This window comes from Mytilus galloprovincialis, chromosome 2 (assembly GCF_965363235.1).
Source record: "Mytilus galloprovincialis chromosome 2, xbMytGall1.hap1.1, whole genome shotgun sequence".
NCBI classification, from domain to species: Eukaryota; Metazoa; Mollusca; class Bivalvia; order Mytilida; family Mytilidae; genus Mytilus; species Mytilus galloprovincialis.
The window spans coordinates 102,556,970-102,579,825 of NC_134839.1; the positions used below are offsets into that span (position 1 = coordinate 102,556,970).

The following is a 22,856-nucleotide window of genomic DNA, read 5'->3' on the forward strand; positions in this document are numbered from 1 at the left end:
ATAACACGGGACAATAAAGTTATTTTCGAGAAAAATTAGACACGAAATCATTCTTTTTGTTAAAAGATGAACATGCCAGAAAGTTCTCTACAATTATTTTTCGAAAATGGACAAACAAAACCATGACCGGAGATACAAGACAAAAAAAGACCACAGCCATAGCCAACTAATAATGAACAACACGTATCCCAATTTAGCGTTATTTACTCAGCTACAAGATATTCCTTCAAGGATTATTGTCAATTAATTTGTCAATGTTGCACGAATTTCTAAGAATCAGTTTAAAACCGCAGTGTCAATTTCGCTTTTATATTGTTATATTAATCTTATTTATTCTAAAACTGATCAATGTATTAACATATTTAGAAAAAAAAACGTTTTAAATAATACTGACTTTTTATTGTAAGTGTGAAAAAATATGGAATGAATTAGAAAAATATAACAGTGGATTCTACTACAACCTTTGTAGAGGTATTTTTTGCCTTATTGTGATAAAATTAGTTTGATCATGACTATTTCATAGCAAATATTCAATTAGCTATACGATACATTACAGATTCGATGTATATAAATGGTCACATATGTAATTCGTGGCACGCGTTATTTGTTATCTCTAAAACTCGCTTTGATTTTGGAGATTTCCACTTCCGGCACTTAGAGACAAATGACTGTTGACGAGACATAACATATTTTTGGTTAAGTACATTCATACGTTTATTAATTTTGTTTTGTCGACCGCTATGATATGATTAAAGGAAAAATCAAACAATCACCCACCTAGAATTTTGCTCTGAAATAAAAATGTTATTCAAAAACGTTATTGTCACAATTTACGACGAAACGACAAGAAGTAGTACCAAAATCATATAACAAAACGTTTATTTAATTAACTTCAAAGTCTTCAACAATAGTGCTTTTATATTTTGATCCATTTTTTTTATGCTAGGAAATAAAACAAATAACTTGTAATGCGACCAAGCTGAAAGGAATTATGTTTGAGAAATTGACAGATATTAGCACAACTACGCTTTGTTTTGCAGATTAATTTGGTGGATTCTTACATTGCGAAGAGAACATTGGATTTAATGCCTAATGAGGTATATAGTTACTTTTGATTTATGGATAACATCATAAGCGGCCTGTTTATTTCCTGATGATATAACTGACTGATGGATTAATTTTTGGACCGTAAGCAGTTTAAATTTTGAATATATATTCATTAAAAAGTTTCGGTGTTGTTTGCAACCAAGAAATGACGTATGATGAGAATCTAAACAGAATATCATATTATTAGTGATGAAATACAAACTAAAATGGAATGAAATGGGGAGACGACGAATTAATTTTTTCTGTGAAAACTAAGAATAACAGATCAACCCGTTTTGAATTATAAAAACGTTTTCCATGAGAAGCAGAATGCAGTTTAGAAAGTCACATGCGTTATACGTAGTCCTCATGTATACGATGCTAGATAATGGCAAAGTGAAGGTAAGTTCATATAATTTCTTTCCATTCAATTCAAATCTGTATTGCCATTAAATACATTATCAATGATTTCTGTTTTATATATCATGTTTATTTAACATATTCTCTAAGTTGATAAATGTTTTAGACACCAACTTCATAAAATACATATCATACGGGAAAAAATGGATAAAAAAAAATAATTTTCGAACATATACTTTATAAAGATTCAGTATTTGTTTGGATTTCTCAGAATGTACCTTATGTATATAGGAAAAGTATGGCCTGATTACGGCGGACGAAATAACAGAGCCTTTCCATCAGTAAAATATGTATTGTTTTTTTATAAATACAGTTAAAGAAAGACATATGTTACACTGAAAATTTGAAAATATTAAAGATATTAAATACAAACAGTTTTATATGATAATTAGAGTAAGGATATTGCTTACACTACGAACACGGAGAACCATTGTACTATCGTTGTAAAGTAAACAAATTCGGAATAATGAGGAATAATGTAAAGTTATGATTTTAATGTACAGACAAATTATAAGTTCGGTTTTGGGGAGAGAGAGAGAGAGATATATATGTAAAACTAAATGTAAGATGGATAACACACTTTTTGTTTTGTATGAGATACTTTTACTTTAATGATTGTGCATAGACAGGAAATAAGAGAATATAACAATCAAAAGATGAATAATTGGAAGTCATAACAATTTGTAAAGATGACATTTTCCGGCGTGTATCTATTATCCGATCCAATTCGTTAATTTGAATAGAATTCTGTAGAACTCTGGTAATTTAATTCTATTTTTAGTATTTTTATTATGTTTATTGGTCAAACTACTACGGTTAGGAGCCTAATCCCTTCATGGGTTGATATGAAACCTGTAAAGTATTGCTAGTGCATTATTTGCGTCAATAACACCCACCCTTTATTTATCTACGGACTTCGATTTAGCCAAAATCAGAAGTTATACTGACGATACATTGTGAACATTATGTATGTAAGCGTTATGTTACTCTAAATTTATGTACATACGTAGGAAAGCCCAAACCAGTAGTTAATTTGAGGTACAAAAGCATTGTAACACCTTTTATTCACGTACATACTTAGGTTAAGGCAAAACTAGGAGTGTTGTGAATGGATGGTACATTTCGTATATATAAGCATTACATCGTTAATAATTTATGGCCCAAACCTGGAGTGTTGTCAACGGATGGTGCATAGTGTATTTAAACATTGCATCGTCCAAACCTGTAGTGAAAATGACGGATCATATATCGCCTTAAATGTCTGTACAAACGGACATAAATGTATATAATACAGCACTTGTTATGTTAATTGATAATGTTTGATTGTGTCAGTTTGTATAGACTTAACCTTTTAGAATTTGCCTTGGAGTTCCTTATTTTCGTTAAACCTTTTCTAGTAGTAATGATGATGATACGTACCCTTGAGATTAGCCTCGAGAATAAATATGCTGTGACTGACATATTTTTCCAAATTCATGGTTCCTGTAATATGACTTATCATGATTATCTTCATTTGTGTAGGCAAACTTGGAAACCATCCTTAAACGTTAACTTCAAATTGAACGAGAAACAATCATCATTACATTTAGATATTCACCTGATTGTGTATATGATGAATTTTTAATAGCATTTTTGCCATTTTAAGGATCTTTATCACCTAATTTAAAAGTCATGGGCTTCCCTAGGGAATCTTAACGTTTATTGCACTTCAAAAATTAATAACTTTGCACAACATGTGTGTCAAAAATTTCATTTTAATGCAAACCTACATATATCTTCAACACTAATTCGGGTATGATCGAATTTTGAAATTATTTAATTAACCTAAATTGTAAACGAAACTTTTTGTTTATTTTACTATACATTCCTTGTCATTTTGAGAAGACTATGGAATGTGGACCAATACTATTTTTACTCATCTACATGTAGTAATGCTATAGTTTGGTCTTTGATGCTTTAATTTATACAAGGATAATAATACCTTCAATATTTTATAAACTTTCATTGACAAACAGTATCACGACATCATGCTTTAATTGTAAAGTTTGTCTCTTCACGTTTGTTCATATAAAGGGGGATCGGGACTATTCGACTGCGCATAATTTGACGCATGGATCACCATGAACACGAAAATTTTGTATCGTAAATTCACTATTATTTTTTTTGTTTTTTTTGTTTTTTTTTTATTAATTAAAAATGTGAAATAATTGTATTTTTGTTACTAAAAAATTATTATCGTTATTATGTGTATCTGTGAAGGCTCGAAATGCATTTCACACAATTTCACCATTTTCCCGCCAAAATTTTTTGTTTAAAACTTTAAAGGCATAATATATTTTTTTCGTTATCGGTGACCTATATTTTGTATTTGCTTATTCTTTGAAGCTATATGTAAGCTTTTTATATTCCAGTTTTGAACCAAGTGTCACACACATTATTTTTGATATTCCGATAAAAATAAGTCAACACCTCTATATCCCTAATCATTTCATTGAAAAATGGTTCCTTTTACATACCTGTTTACAAGTAATATTTTGAGCTTAAATGGTCCAATTTTATTCACTCTGTGTAAAGATTGAAATAACAAAAACACGGCACTTCCGACAGAAACTTCGAATAGGCCCGATCCCTCTTAATAGCGTCGAGTCTAATCACTAGCAATGTTCTTTTTCTTATTCTGTATTGAATTCTACGCAATTTGTTCTTAGCATATGTTATGTGTATTGAAATCTTCTATGAGTAACCAATACAAAAGTGCAGTACGACACAACTTCTGTCAGAATGAGAACTTTGGGCTTGCTTTTTGGTCACTGCACGCATTTTTTGATACGATGTTTCCTTTTTCGTGATCTGTTAGAACGACACATTGTGTTTCTGTACTGTTTTGTATTGTTCTTTTTTGTTTACCTTTTGATTTGTTGGTTGATCAATCATATGATTAGTTTTATATCTAATTGACCAAAACGTGTTCTACATAGTTTGATATGTACACCTATGCGTAGGAACTAATAACTATGTTTTAAATAGGAACCATGTATTTTCTTTTTGGGAGCACGATTAGGTAATGCTACATCTTAAAAACTCTAGTCGAGTCATTTCGCAAAAGCATCTTAAACCGGTAGTAGGTGCCATCTTAAACTTGCAATGATGTGAGACTTGTTTGCACCGTGTTGAAGGCCTGTGCATGTTCTGGTTTGTTTTCTTTCTTTTGTGTATGTTTTATGTACCTTTTGTTAGTTCCTTAATCGAAATGTTTAAGGGGAGGGTTGAGGTATAAAACAAAGGATAAACACTACCACATGTTCAATTACTTAATTCTAGAACATTATACGGTGGCCTATAGTTGGTAATTTCTGTGCCATTGTGGTCTCTTGTGGACAGTTGTCTCATTGACAATCATACCACATTTTCTTTTTTATAAGTTGTCAAAACAAAACAACAGTAAAATATGCTAAGGGGAATAAGAGGAGTTTTTATCATAAACTAATCAGATTGAAAAAGGCATGACCTTGTGCAATGCTATATATAAGTATCCACAGGATGCAGTAGTACAATAAGTGTTAACAATCGGATAACAAAACATATTTAGTTATGTAATAAACTAATTTGTCATTTCGGGGCCTTTTATAGCTGATTCTACGATGTGTGTTTCAAAACTCTATTAAATAGTTCTCCTTATTTTATATTTAGATCTATGCCAATGTTGTTACCGACAAAATTGTCTTACTTCATTGTTAAATGTACAACCTTTTAGAATAAGTTTATTTAAGTGACCAATAATGTTTCACTTAATATTACATTCACAATAACTTAGTGTATGAGTTCTGTAAACAACTAAGAACGTACTATAACGGCTGAGCTAAGGTTTCTACAAGAACACAAAAGCTTCTTACAAACCAGATGTAAGTCAAGTGTTACTCCAGTTAACAGGCAAAATCAATAATCAAGGCAACAGTACTTTTTCTTAATTTAAACGGGTGTTTAGTGAGTTTGACCGGGATTCATAAAAATACTGGAAGAATTATTTTATTGAGGGTTCGCGATTTTTTTCCAATATGAATACTTGAAACCTTTCAATAATTATGCCCTTGAAAAATTGAGGTAACCTTATATTTAGCGAAAACGTCAATCTCAATTCAATATGTTAATTTATTTATTCAAAGATAAAAATTGTAAATTAATCAATCGTCTGTAACAAGCTCTGTTCTCTTATGGACCTTGATGTAAATAAATTGATATTGTTAAATTTTCATTATATCAGTGTTTTAAATAAAGAACTTTTTTATTTAGGAATGCACAGTATTGTCTTATAATAGAAATGCATATAAGGGCAAATAGTACCCCTAGTTCAAGAAATCTGTATCTCCATTTTGAGGGGTTTGACCCCAAAACAGTTTGCCGATTGGTTATATAGATGAGGGGTTCGGTCCCCACAGTGTATTCGTTTGGCTATGCACAATACAAATATTGAGTAATCATCATTGGGAGATCTTAGTAGTCTCTTAGGTAATAAAAAATGTTCCTGTTCATGATAAATAATGTTCCCGAAGGAAAAGGTTGACATATTTTTTTAGTTGAAATTAAAGTTGGAGAAAAACAGTTCGAAATAGATTGAAACGCGTATTGTTCTAATTAATTTCAAAGAAAACATTACAAGGACATAATGAAATTAACAAAAGAGAAAATGAGACAATTGCTAAGAACAGAGAATGATTTGATTTTTGTTGACCTTTTCTATAATTTAAGAAACTTACAAAATAAGACGTGACAAATAAAAACACAAGGAAGTTCCTATGTGTAAACTATTTCAATGAAAATTCCTTGAAAAGTTATCCAATTAACTATTACTCAATGGTCTCTTCCCTTCACAAATACTGTAAATAAAATGTTATAGAACATTGAGCCAGTCTATACTAAACAACAAAAGAAACGCACCACCTTCATTTATTTATTCAGAGTTAAATTATATTTTTATTACATTTAACTCTTTTGAAAGTGATTGAAATGAGTCAAAATTTTGACAGAACGTTTTTAATGTCAAAAACACTAAATCATTTCACAGGGAGATTTTTTCTATTTTAAAAACTTTTGCATCTCGCTTTTATTCAATTAATATATAAGAAGCAGTGTTGCAAAATTTGTGAAAATCAAAGCCCCTTCCTCCCCCACCATATCTGTCATCTCAACACGGAAAAGATCTGAAAAACGTTTTTTTTCTTGATCGAATTCTTTATAATGATTAATTTTTAATTGACTTATCTCATATTTTAGACTCTGATTTGAGAAGTAAATTCTGCATTGATTTTGTTGTAAAGCTTAAAATATGTTATTGATTTTTGTTAATATGTGACCAAAAACAAAGACATTGTAAAAGTATTATATATAATATATAAGATGTGGTGCTTTATTTGTGTTGTTAAGTATATGTACAGCTCTGGTCAGTTTTTAGTTTCTTTGCTATCTCCCTTTCAATAGTGAAGCAATACTTAATTATTGGGATGAAGTTGAATCGAATGTCCACTTAGAAAATCGTGAAACTGAAATATAAATAAAGGCAACAGTAGTTTACCGTTGTTCGAATCAAAACACACGTCAGAGCAATCGTCGTGTCTTTTATACTTTTTGTATCAAGACTTATTAATTTTGGAAGTATGGAGAATTGTCATGAGAAATATGCAATAGTATTAGATAAGCAAATAAGGTTTAAAACGAAAGAATATCTGACGAATCGTCAAAACATCTAAATTCATGTATTTGGTTTTGATGTTATATTGGCTATTCTCATCGGATGTTGTCTAATGCTTTGTCCGTTGGTGTGTGTGTTACATTTTAATGTTGTGTCGTTGTTCTCCTCTTATATTTAATGCGGTTCCCTCAGTTTTAGTTTGTTACCCCGATTTTGTTTTTTTGTCCATAGATTTATGAGTTTTGAACAGCGGTATACTACTGTTGCCTTTATTTCTATGAATTTATTTTTCTTCTTAAAACAATAAGAATTTATCGAACAGCAAAGAAGAATTAAGATAAAGACCTGATTCAAACTGGTCACATGAATACCTCCAAATCCAAATGTTTGAAATTGTTTTGAAACGTAATTGTGTACTTCAAGTGTACGTTATATGGCATGTCTAGACTAATGCTCTTGATATTTAATATTCAACACGAACGTTGTTAGCAATCTGACTGGTATAATTTCCAATGTCTTTTTCAATGTAGCAGCGCATATATATTCCCTGTAAATAAGTATATGATGACATACAAAAAGGTTTTCGAGATGTTGTTATAGTTCTTACAACATTTGGTTTATATGTAAATGAATTTTAGATAATATATATGAAAGCAATACAATGTTTGCTATATGTCTATCGGACTTTATGTAACAGTAAATTTGGTCCGGTAGGAAAATTTGTCCGCCGGACTTTTTTCCAAGGTAATCAAGTCCATGGCCATAATTTTACTAGGAATAAGTCTAAGGGCAAATATTCCTAGGAAAATAAGTCCATAGCTAGTAAAATAAGTCTGGCATTATTTATTTTCCTAGGAAAAATTGTCCTAAGACATAATTTTCTAGTAAAATTATGATCATGGACTTCTTCACATAATTCGTGAAATTTTCTGGTATGAATTCATCATCATGTAATGTCAAGGGTACTAAGTGAGCTTCTGTATAAAACAATAGAATCTTGAATGGCGATTTACCTATTGATTATCTTAAAAACAAAATATCTCTCCTAGAAACAACTCTAAGATGAAAATTATTGAAAATAAAAAAAAAAACATCTAAGTTAGGAATGTAAAGTTTCATTAATTTTTTCCAATTACAATAAAGAATGATTTCCTAGGAAAATTAGTCTGGTGAAATATATTATTTTTAATATCAATACATACATGACATAACTCGTAAACAATATTAAAACAGCACTTGAAAATAAACCTCTGACATGGACGTTTTTAATATAATAATTATATAATAAGGTCATAGACATGATTTCCTAGGAAAATTAGTGTGGGGATTTTTTTTTAAATATCAATACATAACTCTAAAACAAGATTAAAACCCCACATGTAAATAAACCTTTAAAATTAAATGAAATGGATGTTTTTATCTAGGAATAACTATAGAATGGACATGATTTCCTAGGAAAATTACTCTTGGAACATAATTGTTTTTTTCTAATATTACACAACTCTTTTTTAAACAATATCAATATATAAAAAATGAAAGTTTGTATGGTCAAAAATAACCTTTAAAAATAAAGGACATGGACGTTTTTCCCTAGGACTATTAATACCATGGACATAATTTCCTAGAAAAATTAGTCTGATTACTTACATTTTATCACAAATATAAAAACACAACTCTTAAACAATGTTATAACATAACATTTAAATATCCGTTGATTTTTTCATCAATATATTTAAGATTTAAAAAAATTAAAGGACGTTTTTACCTAGGATTGTTAATGACGTGGACCTTAATTCCTAGGTAAATTAGTCTGGGGACATAAATTACTAACATCGGACTATATATACTAGTAAAATTTGTAACCATGGACATTTCATACCAGCAATATGGTCCGCCCGGACATATTTTACCAGGACAAATTTATTTCTTACATTTACCCCAATACCATGAAAACGTAAAAGATATAAAGAGCTCAACAAATATTCTTCGTCAACAGACAAGTGTTAGAACACCATTTCGTCCATCTCGTATAAGGTTAGAAAAACAATGGTAGAAAGGTAAAACGGACAAAACAAACACTCGACTCATCAGAAAGAAAAACGGACAAAACCGACTACCGACACCTCAGAACTAAATAAGGGAAAGTAAAGCAGACAAGACCAGCATCCGACGCTTCAGAACTAAAATATAAGACAGTACCACGAACAAGACTAGCAACCGATTCATCAGAACTAACATATTAGAAAGTACAACGGACAAGACCAGCAACCAACTCCTCAGAACTTTTATATAGGAATGTACAACGGACAAGACCAACAACCGACTACTCATAACTTATTTATAGGAATGTAAAACGGACAAGACCAAAACCGGACCCTTCAGAACTAAATATGTAAAAGTAGAACGGACAAGACCAGCAACCGACCCTTCAGAACTAAATATTAAAAATTAAACGGACAAGACCAGCAACCGAGTCCTCAGAACAAAATAAAAGCATAAACAAAGAAAATCAAAAATACAACACAAGGTTCAGAAAGCCCAAAAATAGTAACCCTGCCCCCTACCCCCCCCCCCCCCCCAAAAAAAAAATATATAAAATAAAAACCACATCTTTTGCACATGCATCTAGACAAAATATTAAACACGGCATGTTGTAGCTACCAAAATAATGGTCAATTTCTTGTTCATGGATAATATATAAGCAGGTGCATAATTTAAATAGCAGCTGAATGAAAATGTGCACGTTTGATAATACTGTCATGATATAATTATAGTGAAATGAACAGTAGTATTGAAGGACCAAAGAGTATTTTAGATCGCCAAACCGTCGAAATAAAGAATGATTTTAAACGAATTCGTTGGTATATCACATCTGCAGCTCTTTCTGCTAAAGGATGTATGGAATTTTCATGAGTTTTAATTTATATATTTTCCTTATTTTAGTTATGTTAACGACAGTTCAAAAAACTATTTGATGAGAAATAACGTTTTATTCGTTTTCTTTACAATAAGTTTTTTTTCAAGAAACAATCTATTTCATTTAAATGCTGACAACGGCTGTAAAATGTTTTTAAAGTATTCGAAATTTGTATATGTTACCTTGTCAACGTAAATTTTGTGTTTGCGTATGATTGTGCACATTAAATTTTCTCTACATTAAAACATATCCCGGTATGCCATACAAGTTTCGATATGTGTAAATGCCATAGTGAGCGGCACGGGGAAGATCACTGCCAGAATGGAGGATGGAGCATTGAATTGAGGGGGTGAAGATGGCTTTTAGAGCTGAGGAACGGTATAATGATATCAAGACAATGTCAGAAGATAATAATACAGTATTATAATCAGGATAACTAGAATTTGCTATTGATGGCGAAAAACAGTTTTGGATATATTAAAACGCGTATTGTTCTAATTAATTTCAAAGAAAACATTACAAGGACAAAATGAAATTAACAAAAGAGAAAATGAGACAAATGTCAAGAACAGAGAATTATTTGATTTTTTGTTGACCTTTTCTGTAGTTTAAGAAATTTACAAAATAAGAGTTTAAAGGGACAAATAATACACAAGGAAGTTCCTATGTGGGAAGTAAACTGAAAAAGTTATTTCACTGAAAATTCCCTGAAAAGTTATCCAATTAACTATTACTCAATTGGTTCATCGTTTCACAAGTACTTAATGGTTGCAACTGTTAAAATAAATATATTATACAATATTATATACCAAACAACTAAAGAAACACACCATCTTCATGTGTGTCATCGGATTTTTTTTTTTTTTTTTTTTTTTTTTGGTGTGTACAGCGTATTTTTGTATGTATATAGGTTTTGTATTAATGTATTATAAAACTATACCCATTTCCTTCATTATATCAGTCTTTTGTAAAACATTGCTTTTTTCTGTTGTTTATACCATATCAATTTCTTATTTGAAACTACTTTGCATTCAAAAGCTATGATTTTGGAATGGAAAAAACACATTAAGTTTGATTTTCTTTCTTTTAGATTCAATAACACCAACACTCTATCATATTTTCAATATCAAGAGCTATTCATTTTGGAAGTATGAATAATTTCATGAGAAATAAATAAAAGTATTATATAAGCAAATAAGGTGTACAACGAAAGACTATATGGTGAATGATCCAAAAGTATTTTGTTATGAATTAAATTCTCCTTTTAAAAACAATTAGAAATAATCGAACAGCATACGAGAAGAATTAAAATAAAGACTTGATTCAAACTTGTCATATGAATACCTCTAAATCCAATTGTTCGAAATTGTTTTTTTTAAACGTAATTGTCTACTTCAAGTGTACTTTATATTGCATGTCTAGACTAATGCTCTTGATATTTACGATTCAACAGGAACTTTGTTAGCAATGTGCCTGATACAATTTCCAATTTTTAAATGTAACAGTGCAAATATTCCTTGTAAATTAGTATGTTATGACTTACAAAAGAGGGACGTAAGATACCAAAGGGACAGTCAAACTTATAAATCTAAAACAAACTGACAACGCCATGGCTAAAAATGAAAAAAAAAACAAACAACAGCACACATGACACAACATAGAAAACTAAAGAATAAACAACACGAACCCCACCAAAAAACTAGGGGTGATCGCAGGTGCTCAAGAATGGTATGCAGATCCTGCTCCACATGTGGCACTCGTCAAATGGTTTCCGAAATGATTAGTTTTTAGTTTTTACAACGCTTGAATAGTATTTAAATGAATTTTTGATAATATTTTGGCATATGAAAAAAAATGCAATGTTTGGTATATGTAAATAGGAAATTTACTCAATACCATGAGAATGTAAAAAGTAAAATCACAAAAATACTGAACTCCGAGGAATATTCAAAACGGTAAGTCACTAATCAAATGGCAAAACCAAAAGCTCAAACACATCAAACGAATGGATAACAACTGTCGTATTCCTGACTTGGTACAGGTATTTGCAAATAAAGAAAATGGTGGATTGAAACTGGTTGTACAGCTCTAAACCTCTCACTTGTATGACAGTCGCATCAAATTCAATTATATTTATAACGATGTAAAAGATATCAAGAGCTCTACAAACATTCTTCGTCAACAGACAAGTGTTAGTACACTATTTCTTCCATCTCGTATAAGGTTAGAAAAATAATTATAAGGAGAGTGCAACAGACAAAACAATCACTCGACCACTCAGAACTAAATATAGAAAGTAAAACGGACAAAACAAACACCCGATACCTCAGAACTAAATTAAACGACCGACTTATCAGTACAAAATAGAAGCATAAACAAAGGCAATCAAAAACACAACACAAGGTTCAGAAAGCCCAAAATGGTGCAAAAACCTATGTACCTATGTTTACGTGCGATCGACCCTGTCCCCAACGTTTCCCCATGCATCTAGACAATATATTACACACTACATATTGTAGCTACAACAGAATGGTCACTTTCTTGTTCAAGGATAATATAAAAGCCAGAGCATATTTAAAAAGCAGCTGAATCGAAATGTGCACGTTGATACTACTGTCATGATAAAATAATAGAATTATTGAAGGACCCAAGAGTATTTAAGATCATCAAACCGTCGAAATAAAGAACGATGTTAACTGAATAATGACGTATGAAAATTTCATGAGTTTGAATTTAGATATTTTCCTTGTGTACGTTATGATATCGACAGTTCAATAAACTATTTGATGAGAAAAAATGTTTTATTCGTTTTCTTTACAAGAAACAATATATTGTATTTAAATGTTCATTACGGCTGTAAAATTCAAAAGTACGTGGTATATGTAACCTTGGCAACGTAAATTTTGTGTATGCGTAAGGTTTGTGCACATTAAATTTCGCTACACTAGAACATGCCACAGTAAGCTATACAAGTTTCGATATATGCATGCCATAATAAACGGCACAAGGAACATCACTGCTATAATCGAGGATGGAGCCTTGCATCGAGGGGGTGGAGATGATCTTTACAGGAACGGTATTATGATATCAAGACAATGTCAAGAGATAATACAGTATCATATTCAAGATAACTACAACTTGCTTTTGATAGATGAATGATGAATGAAAATATGTGGCCATAGGACAGCATTTTCTGCACATACTATACACATTTATGTTATCCTTGTCCTTGTCCTTATCCAAGTGCATTTAATAATCCGTTTTCCCCTGTCTGCAGTACTTTCATTAAGGAAGACTCATCTCAAAAAGAATAAATTCTGCAAATAGAGTTTTTTTTTCCGGCGATACATAAAAAAAAGAAGTTTTAAAGCAAAGTTGAGATTGGGCCTTTTGTTTGAGATCTAAGTTTCAATTATTTGAAATTCTGTTATGCACTTATTTTCAGAACCGTAATTTTCTGGCATTCTTCCTGAGGTTGTTCTTTTCCACTGCTGCGATGGTTTTTGTCAGCTCATCCAAAGTATATCTAAGCCTTGTTGTCTGTCTTATCTTTCTTCAAAGAAAACGTCTATTTACTATACTGATGACTTTATTTGTGATATATTTTCCATTCTTCGTCGAAAAAATACGAACAATTGAATTGATCTTTTAAAATCTTATGATTTACTTGGGGATAAATATATTGAACTGAATAGTTTCCTTCTGCGAGCTTCGTCAAAACAAGGATAATGCTCGACGTTTCTCAAACCAATGCGTTTTTATTCTGTCATTGCCGCTTTGAAATATTCTCTAGAAGCACTCAAACTTTCATCATTTACAATGTCAATTGTTTTATTGTACGAGTGAGCTTTCAGTGAATATCTCAAGCACTGCAGGGATTTTGTCTAATGATGATTTCCATCAGCTCTGGGCTGATTCATAAAATAATGGTCCACCGATTTATCTAGTTTTAATCTAGTGTCATAATATTAGAATTCTATGTCCATTTTCGTTACTTTTAAGGTGTATAAATGATATCAGGTTTTGAGAAGTGAAATATAGGTCATTTGAGTTTCAGCGTTTAATGTCCTGTACCAAGTCAGGAATATGGCCATTGTTATACTATAGTTCGTTTCTGTGTGTGTTACATTTTAACGTTGCGTTGTTTGTTTTCTCTTATTTTTTAGTGTAAATTCACATTGCGATAAGACGTGTCACGTTACTTATTTATCCCAAATTCACGTATTTGGTTTTGATGTTATATTTGTTATTCTCGGGGGATTTTTTCTGATGCTTGGTCCGTTTCTGTGTGTGTTACATTGTAGTGTTGTGTCGTTGTTCTCCTCTTATATTTAATACGTTTTCCTCAGTTTTAGTTTGTTACCCCGATTTTGTTTTTTGTCCATGGATTTATGAGTTTGAACAGCGGTATACTACTGTTGCCTTTATTTATTAATAATATAATCAACAGGGTTAGCATACGCTTTAAACTATGTCTTTACATGTCCGGAAACAAAGAATTTTATTTCTCCCGTGACTAAAGAAAGATCGGTTATAACTGCGACAGATGGTTTAAAGAAATAATAACAAAACCCAATATTGTTTAAGGAACAAGTAGTCAACCATGGTGTTATGGTCACATAAACTTAAACTTAGTACACATATTAATAGACAGTGACCTATATTTCGAGGTTCACGGACAATGTAACTGGTTGGTTTTTGTGTGAGCAGGGCATGGTGTTTCATGTACACATATTCTAGTTCATCCTATTTCTCATCAAATAAAAATCTCTTTATAAATAATCGTTAAAATCTTGTCATTTTCATATTTTGCCTTACAAAAATTCACTTACTGGAAGATTATTCTTTATAATCTGTTCAAGTCCAAAAATTAAAAAGTATTTTATTTCTTATGCGACTTAGGAAGGCCGGTTATAACTGCGAGTTTTAGCAATATGGAATATCAGTTTTTCAAAAGTCAATAAAATCACTTATTTACCGAAAAACAGACAGTAATTGTTTTATTCCATATTTCGAGAGAAATGTTTGTATCGAAAATTATTTACCAAAACCAATTGTACATCAAACGTTTTTTACCAAAATTAAACGCGTAAAAGCACGTGACGTTTTGCGCGGTGAATATACTTTCTCCACAGGTGAAAATGCTTATTTATTCAAAATCCCTATCATATAGAAAACTTAGTAATGTTTTAGCAATATGGATGCTTTATTTTTGGACTTGAACCGACATAATTTAAACGTCTTGCTTGACAATACTTATAATCGTAAGATTATATGCCCGTAACTAACATAATTTCTTTTGGAATCTAGCACCATTACTTTATTTTGCGGCAATTTTAATCTTCTTTCATAATAAACATCAATATCAGTTTTTCAAAAGTCAGTAAAATCACATAGTAACCTCATCAAAAGACAGTAATTGTATACTATTGCTGTAAGATATTCTAAATAATAAGAAAATTGAAGCTGCTGCTGATTTTATATCATCCATATACCCCTCCGTATACATGCACATTCTTTATTAACTTCGAGCCTTACAGTTCATCTGTGTATTCACATACGATGTAAACTCACAACATGTTACGGCGTATTTACAAAATATATTAATTATATTTATAAATAATAAAAGGTGACGTCAGAAGTTTCATGTTTACATGATAGTTATAATAACTTTAAAAGACAATGTTCAATTGGACTTGGTTTATACTGCATGTAGGTTTAAAACTGGACATCGATATCGAAGGGTGTTTTCGGTATTACTGGATAAAGGATCCAGTTATCCAGGTTTACATAATGTATGGTGTCCCTTATAATGAGATCGAGACATGTTAATACCAGTCGTCTTGGAACTTATGATATTATCTTAAAGTAGTATTAACTCTCAGTCATTTCTATTGCCATGAACCTACTGAACTGTTCCTAACAAATAGTGAAAGATTACATTTAATTCATACCAAAAAGTCATTTATATTAATGATATCAAACAATCTCTGATTTCTGCATTAGACTGGATGAGTTTTCATGGAAATATATCCTTTCCTCATGTGAAAGTCTTAAGAGCTAAACGTCCAATGCTATTTAGATGTTGACTGATTTGAGATGGTCTGTCCGAGAGCGATAAAACCTTTCACAATGGAACGAAAGAAAATTCTTTGCATCACTTTTCTTGCTTTGCTTATTAATCTGTTATGTATCCAGGTATTGCTTTATATGAAACGATCCCTCTGATTTTTTGACTCTGAAATATTAGTTGTACATGTACATCTTTTGTAGGAATAAATTCTATTGTGCAGTACTAAATGCAATTAAATCACATATCCATAGGCCAGCAATATTTTGTGTCTGATTTTTTTAGTTACATGCATATATGTATTTTATTTTGAAAAGTTTAAATACATGTTCATCTTTTGAATAACGCAATTTTGCAATTTCAAATCGGCCAATTTTGATAGTCTCTCTCAAAAGTATAAAACATTTATGAACTAGGGGTATGTCAAAGAAAGTATGTCAAAGAACGTCTCGTCCTTTTTCTGAAAAAGTTCATCGTAAGGTACCAAGACCTTGTTGATAAATATTCCGTATCAACTTCGCAAATAATACATGATGGTCTTGATGTATAGATTCTGCGTACTGATGTTGTTTATCATCTTAACAACATGTTATATTGTTCTTTCATTTGTCTTTGTTCTATTATTAATATTACTTTTACTGTTGGATTGTTTTATGTGATATCCTTTTAACGTGGCTCGGTACTTAAACATCCCGTCAATGTGTTTGTATTATCTTTCATTTTTTGCTTGTGTGTTTTGTATATGCGACTTTTTATGTTTCTTTGGTTCTTATAACGTGACTCTGTACTTTAAAAGATCCCATCAGTATGATATTGTTCTATTATATGTCATTATGATACATTTCTATTATGAATTAGAAAATACGTTGAACCAGAAACGTCAAAATTATTCAATCGCGTAGTGGAACGAACTATTTATGGATTCTTATAAATTCTATATAACTTTTGGACTATTTTAGATCTCGGTCTATTTCTGAAATTAATTCTTAGTAATTTCTTACATACTTTTGATTTTTAACCCTGTATGCTAAATAAAGGCAACAGTAGTATACCGCTGTTCAAAAATCGTAAATCCATGGACAAAAAAAAATCGGGGAAAACAAACCAAAACCGAGGGAAACGCATTAAATACAAGAGAACAACGACACAACATTCAAATGCAACACACACAGCAACGGACCAAGCACAAGACAAAATAAGATTATTGCCCATGTGAAATTTCAAAATTGTTTGTATACATTGAACGACAGATATATGTGACGTATAAAATTTTCTGACGTCAGACACGCGAATCAATGAATGTGTTTGTAGATAGATGTTTTTGTGTTCTGTTAAATTGTTCCTTTTAAAATTGTTACACGATGATGACTTCTGTACCCATATTTTGAGTATTTTATTTAGTATGTCTGCTTAGTTCACGCATCATTGTAAATATAACGGACTTTGATGAGACTGTCATCAAATCGAGAGGCTTAAGGCGCTTTAAAACCAGTTTAATCCACCATTTTCTACATTTGAAAATGCCAGTACCAGGTCAGGAATATGACAGTTCTTGTCCATTCGTTTTTGATGTGTTTTGTCATTTGATTTTGCCATGTGATTATGGACATTCCGATTAGATTTTTCTCTGAGTTCAGTATTTTTGTGATTTTACTTTTACCATACTTTTTATCTAGTTTAGTGTGAATGTTTATATCGTTGATTTCCTGATAAAGTCGTATGATGAGGCAGAATGGAGGATGTAAGGAACTGAGGTTTTAGGGTTTTATCAGTTTGTACTAACGTTTATCGATAAATGTATAGAATGTTAGCTTTATGTTTTCCTTGATTTATGAACTTCTTTAGATTGCTAGTTTGCTAGATAATATATTGTGGTACGTCAAAACTTCCTTATACAATATTTAATTTTTCAAGCTACTTAAAGAAACATTTATTATTTTGTTTATGGGATTGTGTGCTAAATGGATATGCACTTTATTTTACTAACAATTGACGAGCAGTTCTCTGAAACGTTATAACCGTAAATTATCAAATACTTCCATTAAAAATTTTCAGCAATCTTTCTGCAATTATATTCAAATCAGCTGCCTTCATTTTAGAAGCATAATAAAATTGATATTTGTTTAATGATATTTATGCGCCGACTTGAAGTCTTACGATGTTCTAATTTGTTTTAATTCCTTTTCAATATTGATTGAAACCAGACGACTGAAATATAACAAGCAATTGTTAAATCTTTCCTGAAGTTTCTTGACCGGGAATGCTTGTCTGGAAATTCATGTGTCAAAATTATTTAATTGACATCAACAAATGAAACTGTACGATTGATTTTGAACTAACAGAACTTTCCATTTATCAACTTCCGGTAAAAGTGATGCTGTTAATACATGTGACTTTCAAAATTGTTTTCCTTTTATTTTAAGGACTCCTTGAAATGTATCCACCATAATGAAACGAGTGCACATATCTCATTAAAAGCACCAAACGGGTCCAACATTACCATACATTTTTGGACTCGCAATAGAATCATGCGGTATTTCAAATATGTATGAAATAACGGATATATGGTAAATAACGAAAGACAGCAAAGCAACATTATAAAACAATCGAAATTTAAAATCCGAATAGCCGGTCAATAAAATAAGGAATTACGTTAAATGTCAATCTGCCGAAGAATCAGACAGCTGAGGAAAAATGACAAACAAAAACACACTGAAGTAGACATTCGTGTCCTTGTACTGTTTTGATGGTCCAAGATATAATTTGTTTAAATTGCAGAAGAAATCAAATATTTTCGAATTACCAGATACGCAGAAACGAAAGTCCTGCCATTTCTGACTATGGATGATGGTATCTTCAAAATAGGATGGTTATATCTGTGAGCTTTTTCCATCCATGTTTTGATTATGTTCCTTCTTATTTTGTTATTTTTGGGAATTTTTTAGCTTACTTTATAGAAAAACGTTTGCTCATTCTTAAAGGCCGTACGGTGACATATAGTTTCTCACATCCATTTCATTATAGTCTCTGGCTTATTGTTAGTTGTTGTTATAATAAATCTATTAATAACAAAAACTAACAACAAATAACATAGCCTGGGTAAACCTTACGCGCGTACACTAATTTAAGGTGGCCAGATGCGGCCATTTCGCGTTTTCGTGTTTTCTTCCTTCACTTTGCAAACGCGAAATGGGAAATCGGGAAATCGAGAAATCGAGAAAGCGAAATCGAGAAATTGAGAAATCGGGAAATAGGGAAATCGAGAAATAGGGAAATCGAGAAATAGGGAAATCGGGAAATCGAGAAATCGAGAAAGCAAAAACGGGAAAACACAAAAGCGAAAACGCGAAATGAATTTCTCAATTTCGCGTTTTCGCTTTCTCGATTTCCCGATTTCCCAATTTCTCGATTTCTCGATTTCTCGATTTCCCGATTTCCCGATTTCTCGATTTTGCTTTCTCGATTTCCCGATTTCGCGTTGGAAAAGTGAGAGGAGAAAACGCGGAAACACGAAAAGGGGAAATGGCCGCATCCGGCCACAATACTAGTTACCTATGTAGACCATAGGCAGTAATTAATAGTTATCCCACAAGGACGCGGTGTGTCAGTGTAAGATTACCCCGATGGACGGAGGCCAGAGGGTGATCTAACACTGCAAACCAAGTCCGAGTGGGATAACTATTTTACATCCCAGCTGTTTTAGATTAGACGAAAAACCATTTACAATTGATAAAACCTAGTTTAGAACGCCACACAACCATTATAATATACTTTATATATTACTATATGATGTATACCCTTTATGACCCCGAGCACGATGAGTAGCTATCAAACAATGTCCCCAATTCGCCCCACTTGCCAATCGGCCCATACTGTATCGCCACTTTATAAAAAAAATCGCCCAACTCTTGTTTACCGACTCGCCCCACTTTTGAAAAAGTGTAAAATCAAATTGAACAATCAGTCTGACAACTCACTTATTAACGAAAAAGGTTTAAACCCCACTGAATAAAGGTCTGCCAACTCGCCCCACTTATAAAAAGATCGTGCTTCTTTTAAGTATGGTAAATTACTGTTAGTACGTATCCAGTCGTCCTGATTTAGTGGTATGTGTCGTGGCTTTATATGCTAAAGGTCTTGAGTTCAAATGCCAGCATATACCCTGGATTTTTTCTACGTCAATTTTGATAGATAGTCTTTTCCGTATAATTAATTATAAGTTTTATAGTGGATTTGACATTCCTGCCAAAATGTTACAGAACAAAGGAAAGCATGCATAACAAAGAAACTCAAACTGGGGTGATCTGGTAGGGGTGATCCGGCTCAGAACAATGGAGCTGGGGTGTAAAGGTAAAACACACAATAACAGGGCATTTTCTTGAAGTTTTTGAATGTCTAGTAGCAGAGTCTTGCATGGTGTTATGACATACATGTTTGTTTACATTCGACTAAAATTTATTTTATTGTTAATTTAATATAACATTCAAAGAACTACGATTCATTTGGTATTACACAATTGACATTTTAGTACAGGCAAATTGCATTCAAATGGAACTGCAAAACTGTAAGTTAAGTCACAAAAAATTCCTCGCTAGATGTTTTCAGTAAAATTTCTTTCCCAGATATGTCATGTACTGGTAAAAGTCAATTACGTGTTCGTCTACCAGGAAACTCTTTGCAATAGAAAAGGTCGATACAATGTGTTCAAATCCTCATGACTTGTGTTCATTTCATGATAAATAATGAAAGAAAAAAAGTAAGGTATTTTAATAAAAAAAAGTTATAATTTCTAAAAACAATGTTCTTTCCAATAACGGAAAACGTGATATCGCTTTGATAGTTGAAATAACTATATTACATAACCGTTTTCTATAGGAAGCCGAGAAAGTTTTATTATTTTGCTTATTGGTGAAATATCCGTGATTGAAACAATTAATTCATAAGCCTATTTGCAATATCTGCATTGTTCCTAATGTTTATATTGGTTTTGTTGTTGAATTAAGTTTAAACGAATCCTGTCATTTAGAATTACTCCTTTCCAAAATGTTAAGGTTCCAAAGAAGCTATCATTTTTCCCTATGCAATAATCGTTATTTCTTTATTTCGTCTTAACTTCAAATACCTAATAAGTTAAGCAATCTTGATGATTTTCAATTACTCACATTAAAGAATCTGCCTGTTATGGTTTCCGTTCGGTTAACTGATTCGCTGAAATTCATTCACGACAGAGAAATATCTTAAATACAATCATTCAATTTCTATTTCTTCTGCTCAGTAGGAATTAATGAAATAAAATAAAAACTGCACGACACTACTATAAAACATCTGTCTTATACAAAGCTTTAGAAGAAATAATGAATATCTGAATGTAACTATATTTTGTAAATTTTAAATTAAAAAATACTCGGATATAGATGGATATAATATACCAAGGGAAACAGAACTAATGACTTGTCACAAAATATATTAAATTTGCACGATCTTTAATCGAACTCTCTTCACAATAAATATAGTTACGTAAAATTCATAAAACTGAATGTCATTCAGAGTAATTCAATACAAAAGTTAAACATACAATTTTATTACACAGAAAGATATTTTTCATTCCAAAACAATCAACCAAAAAATCTTATTTTGTAGACCGGTTTTGCTTCATCAAATCAAAATGGCTGCTTTTCGGACGCTTCCGCTCGATGAAAGTTTTCGACAAGATAATGCTTTCTCGTGTCAAATTATATATGAAAAAAAAAGTGATGAAGTATGAGGAATCTATCCAATATAATCCAATTATGTTTCCAATACTGTATCGGGGCCTATTATAGCTGACTATGCGGTATGGGCTTTGTTCATTGTTGAATGCCGTACGGTGACCTATAGTTGTTAATGTCTGTGTCATTTTGATCTTTTGTGGATAGTTGTCTCATTGGCAATCATACCACGTCTTCTTTTTTTTTATATTAACAATTAACAAAACGCATATCATATAGTCAGCTATGAAAAGCTCCAACATGACAAAATGTGAAACAACTACCGAAAAAGAACGATTGTTCTGATTTTTTTTACAATTAACAAAGTGCAAATTTGAATGACAGCAACCAACGATAATCGACTTCAACACCGAAAATAGACAACAACGAACAACACCTTGACCAGAAAGATTAACTTCGTACCGACACCAGATGTACATTTATGTGGTGCCCGATCTCACTCGGAATTTACCCACCTGATCTTTTAATCGCTGAAAATGTAATAGAAAATCATTCCGTTATCCTTGGTTACTATATGACACTTTACCGTATAGTTCTTGCTAGGGTGCACTCTTCGAGGTCCACGTTGGTCAACTAATAAATGGATCAACAACTTACTAATTTTGATGACAAAAACCAATCCAACGTTGTACAGTCTACATTGATGTCTATGAAAATACCCGCGTCAGCATACACTCCAGAAAACAGAGGGTCTGTATCCTAGGTGTTAGATAATGGACCGCCATTCACTGTCTTACGACTTTGGTGCTGATAATGCTTCCTGTCATCGTTAATAATAAGTATGTCCTAAACTCATCGACCAGTACTTCATTATCGTTGTTAGCGAGCCGCACAGCTTACCAAACTGGTCCTAAATATAAAAAAAAAACAGCCGTTTTGAATTCAGTAAACAACACTAAAATAGTCAAC

General features: G+C 31.7%; 1 protein-coding gene across 1 annotated transcript in view; it reads left to right on the forward strand.

The window, feature by feature from the left end:
* Positions 1-748: 748 nt before the first annotated feature.
* LOC143065179 (secretin receptor-like) overlaps positions 749-22,856 on the forward strand; it is a 114,170-nt gene continuing 92,062 nt past the window's right edge. Inside the window, exon 1 of the mRNA XM_076238594.1 lies at positions 749-1,488. Coding sequence (XP_076094709.1) covers positions 1,405-1,488 — 84 coding nt within the window. The 5' untranslated portion in view covers positions 749-1,404. The remainder of the gene's footprint in view (positions 1,489-22,856) is intronic.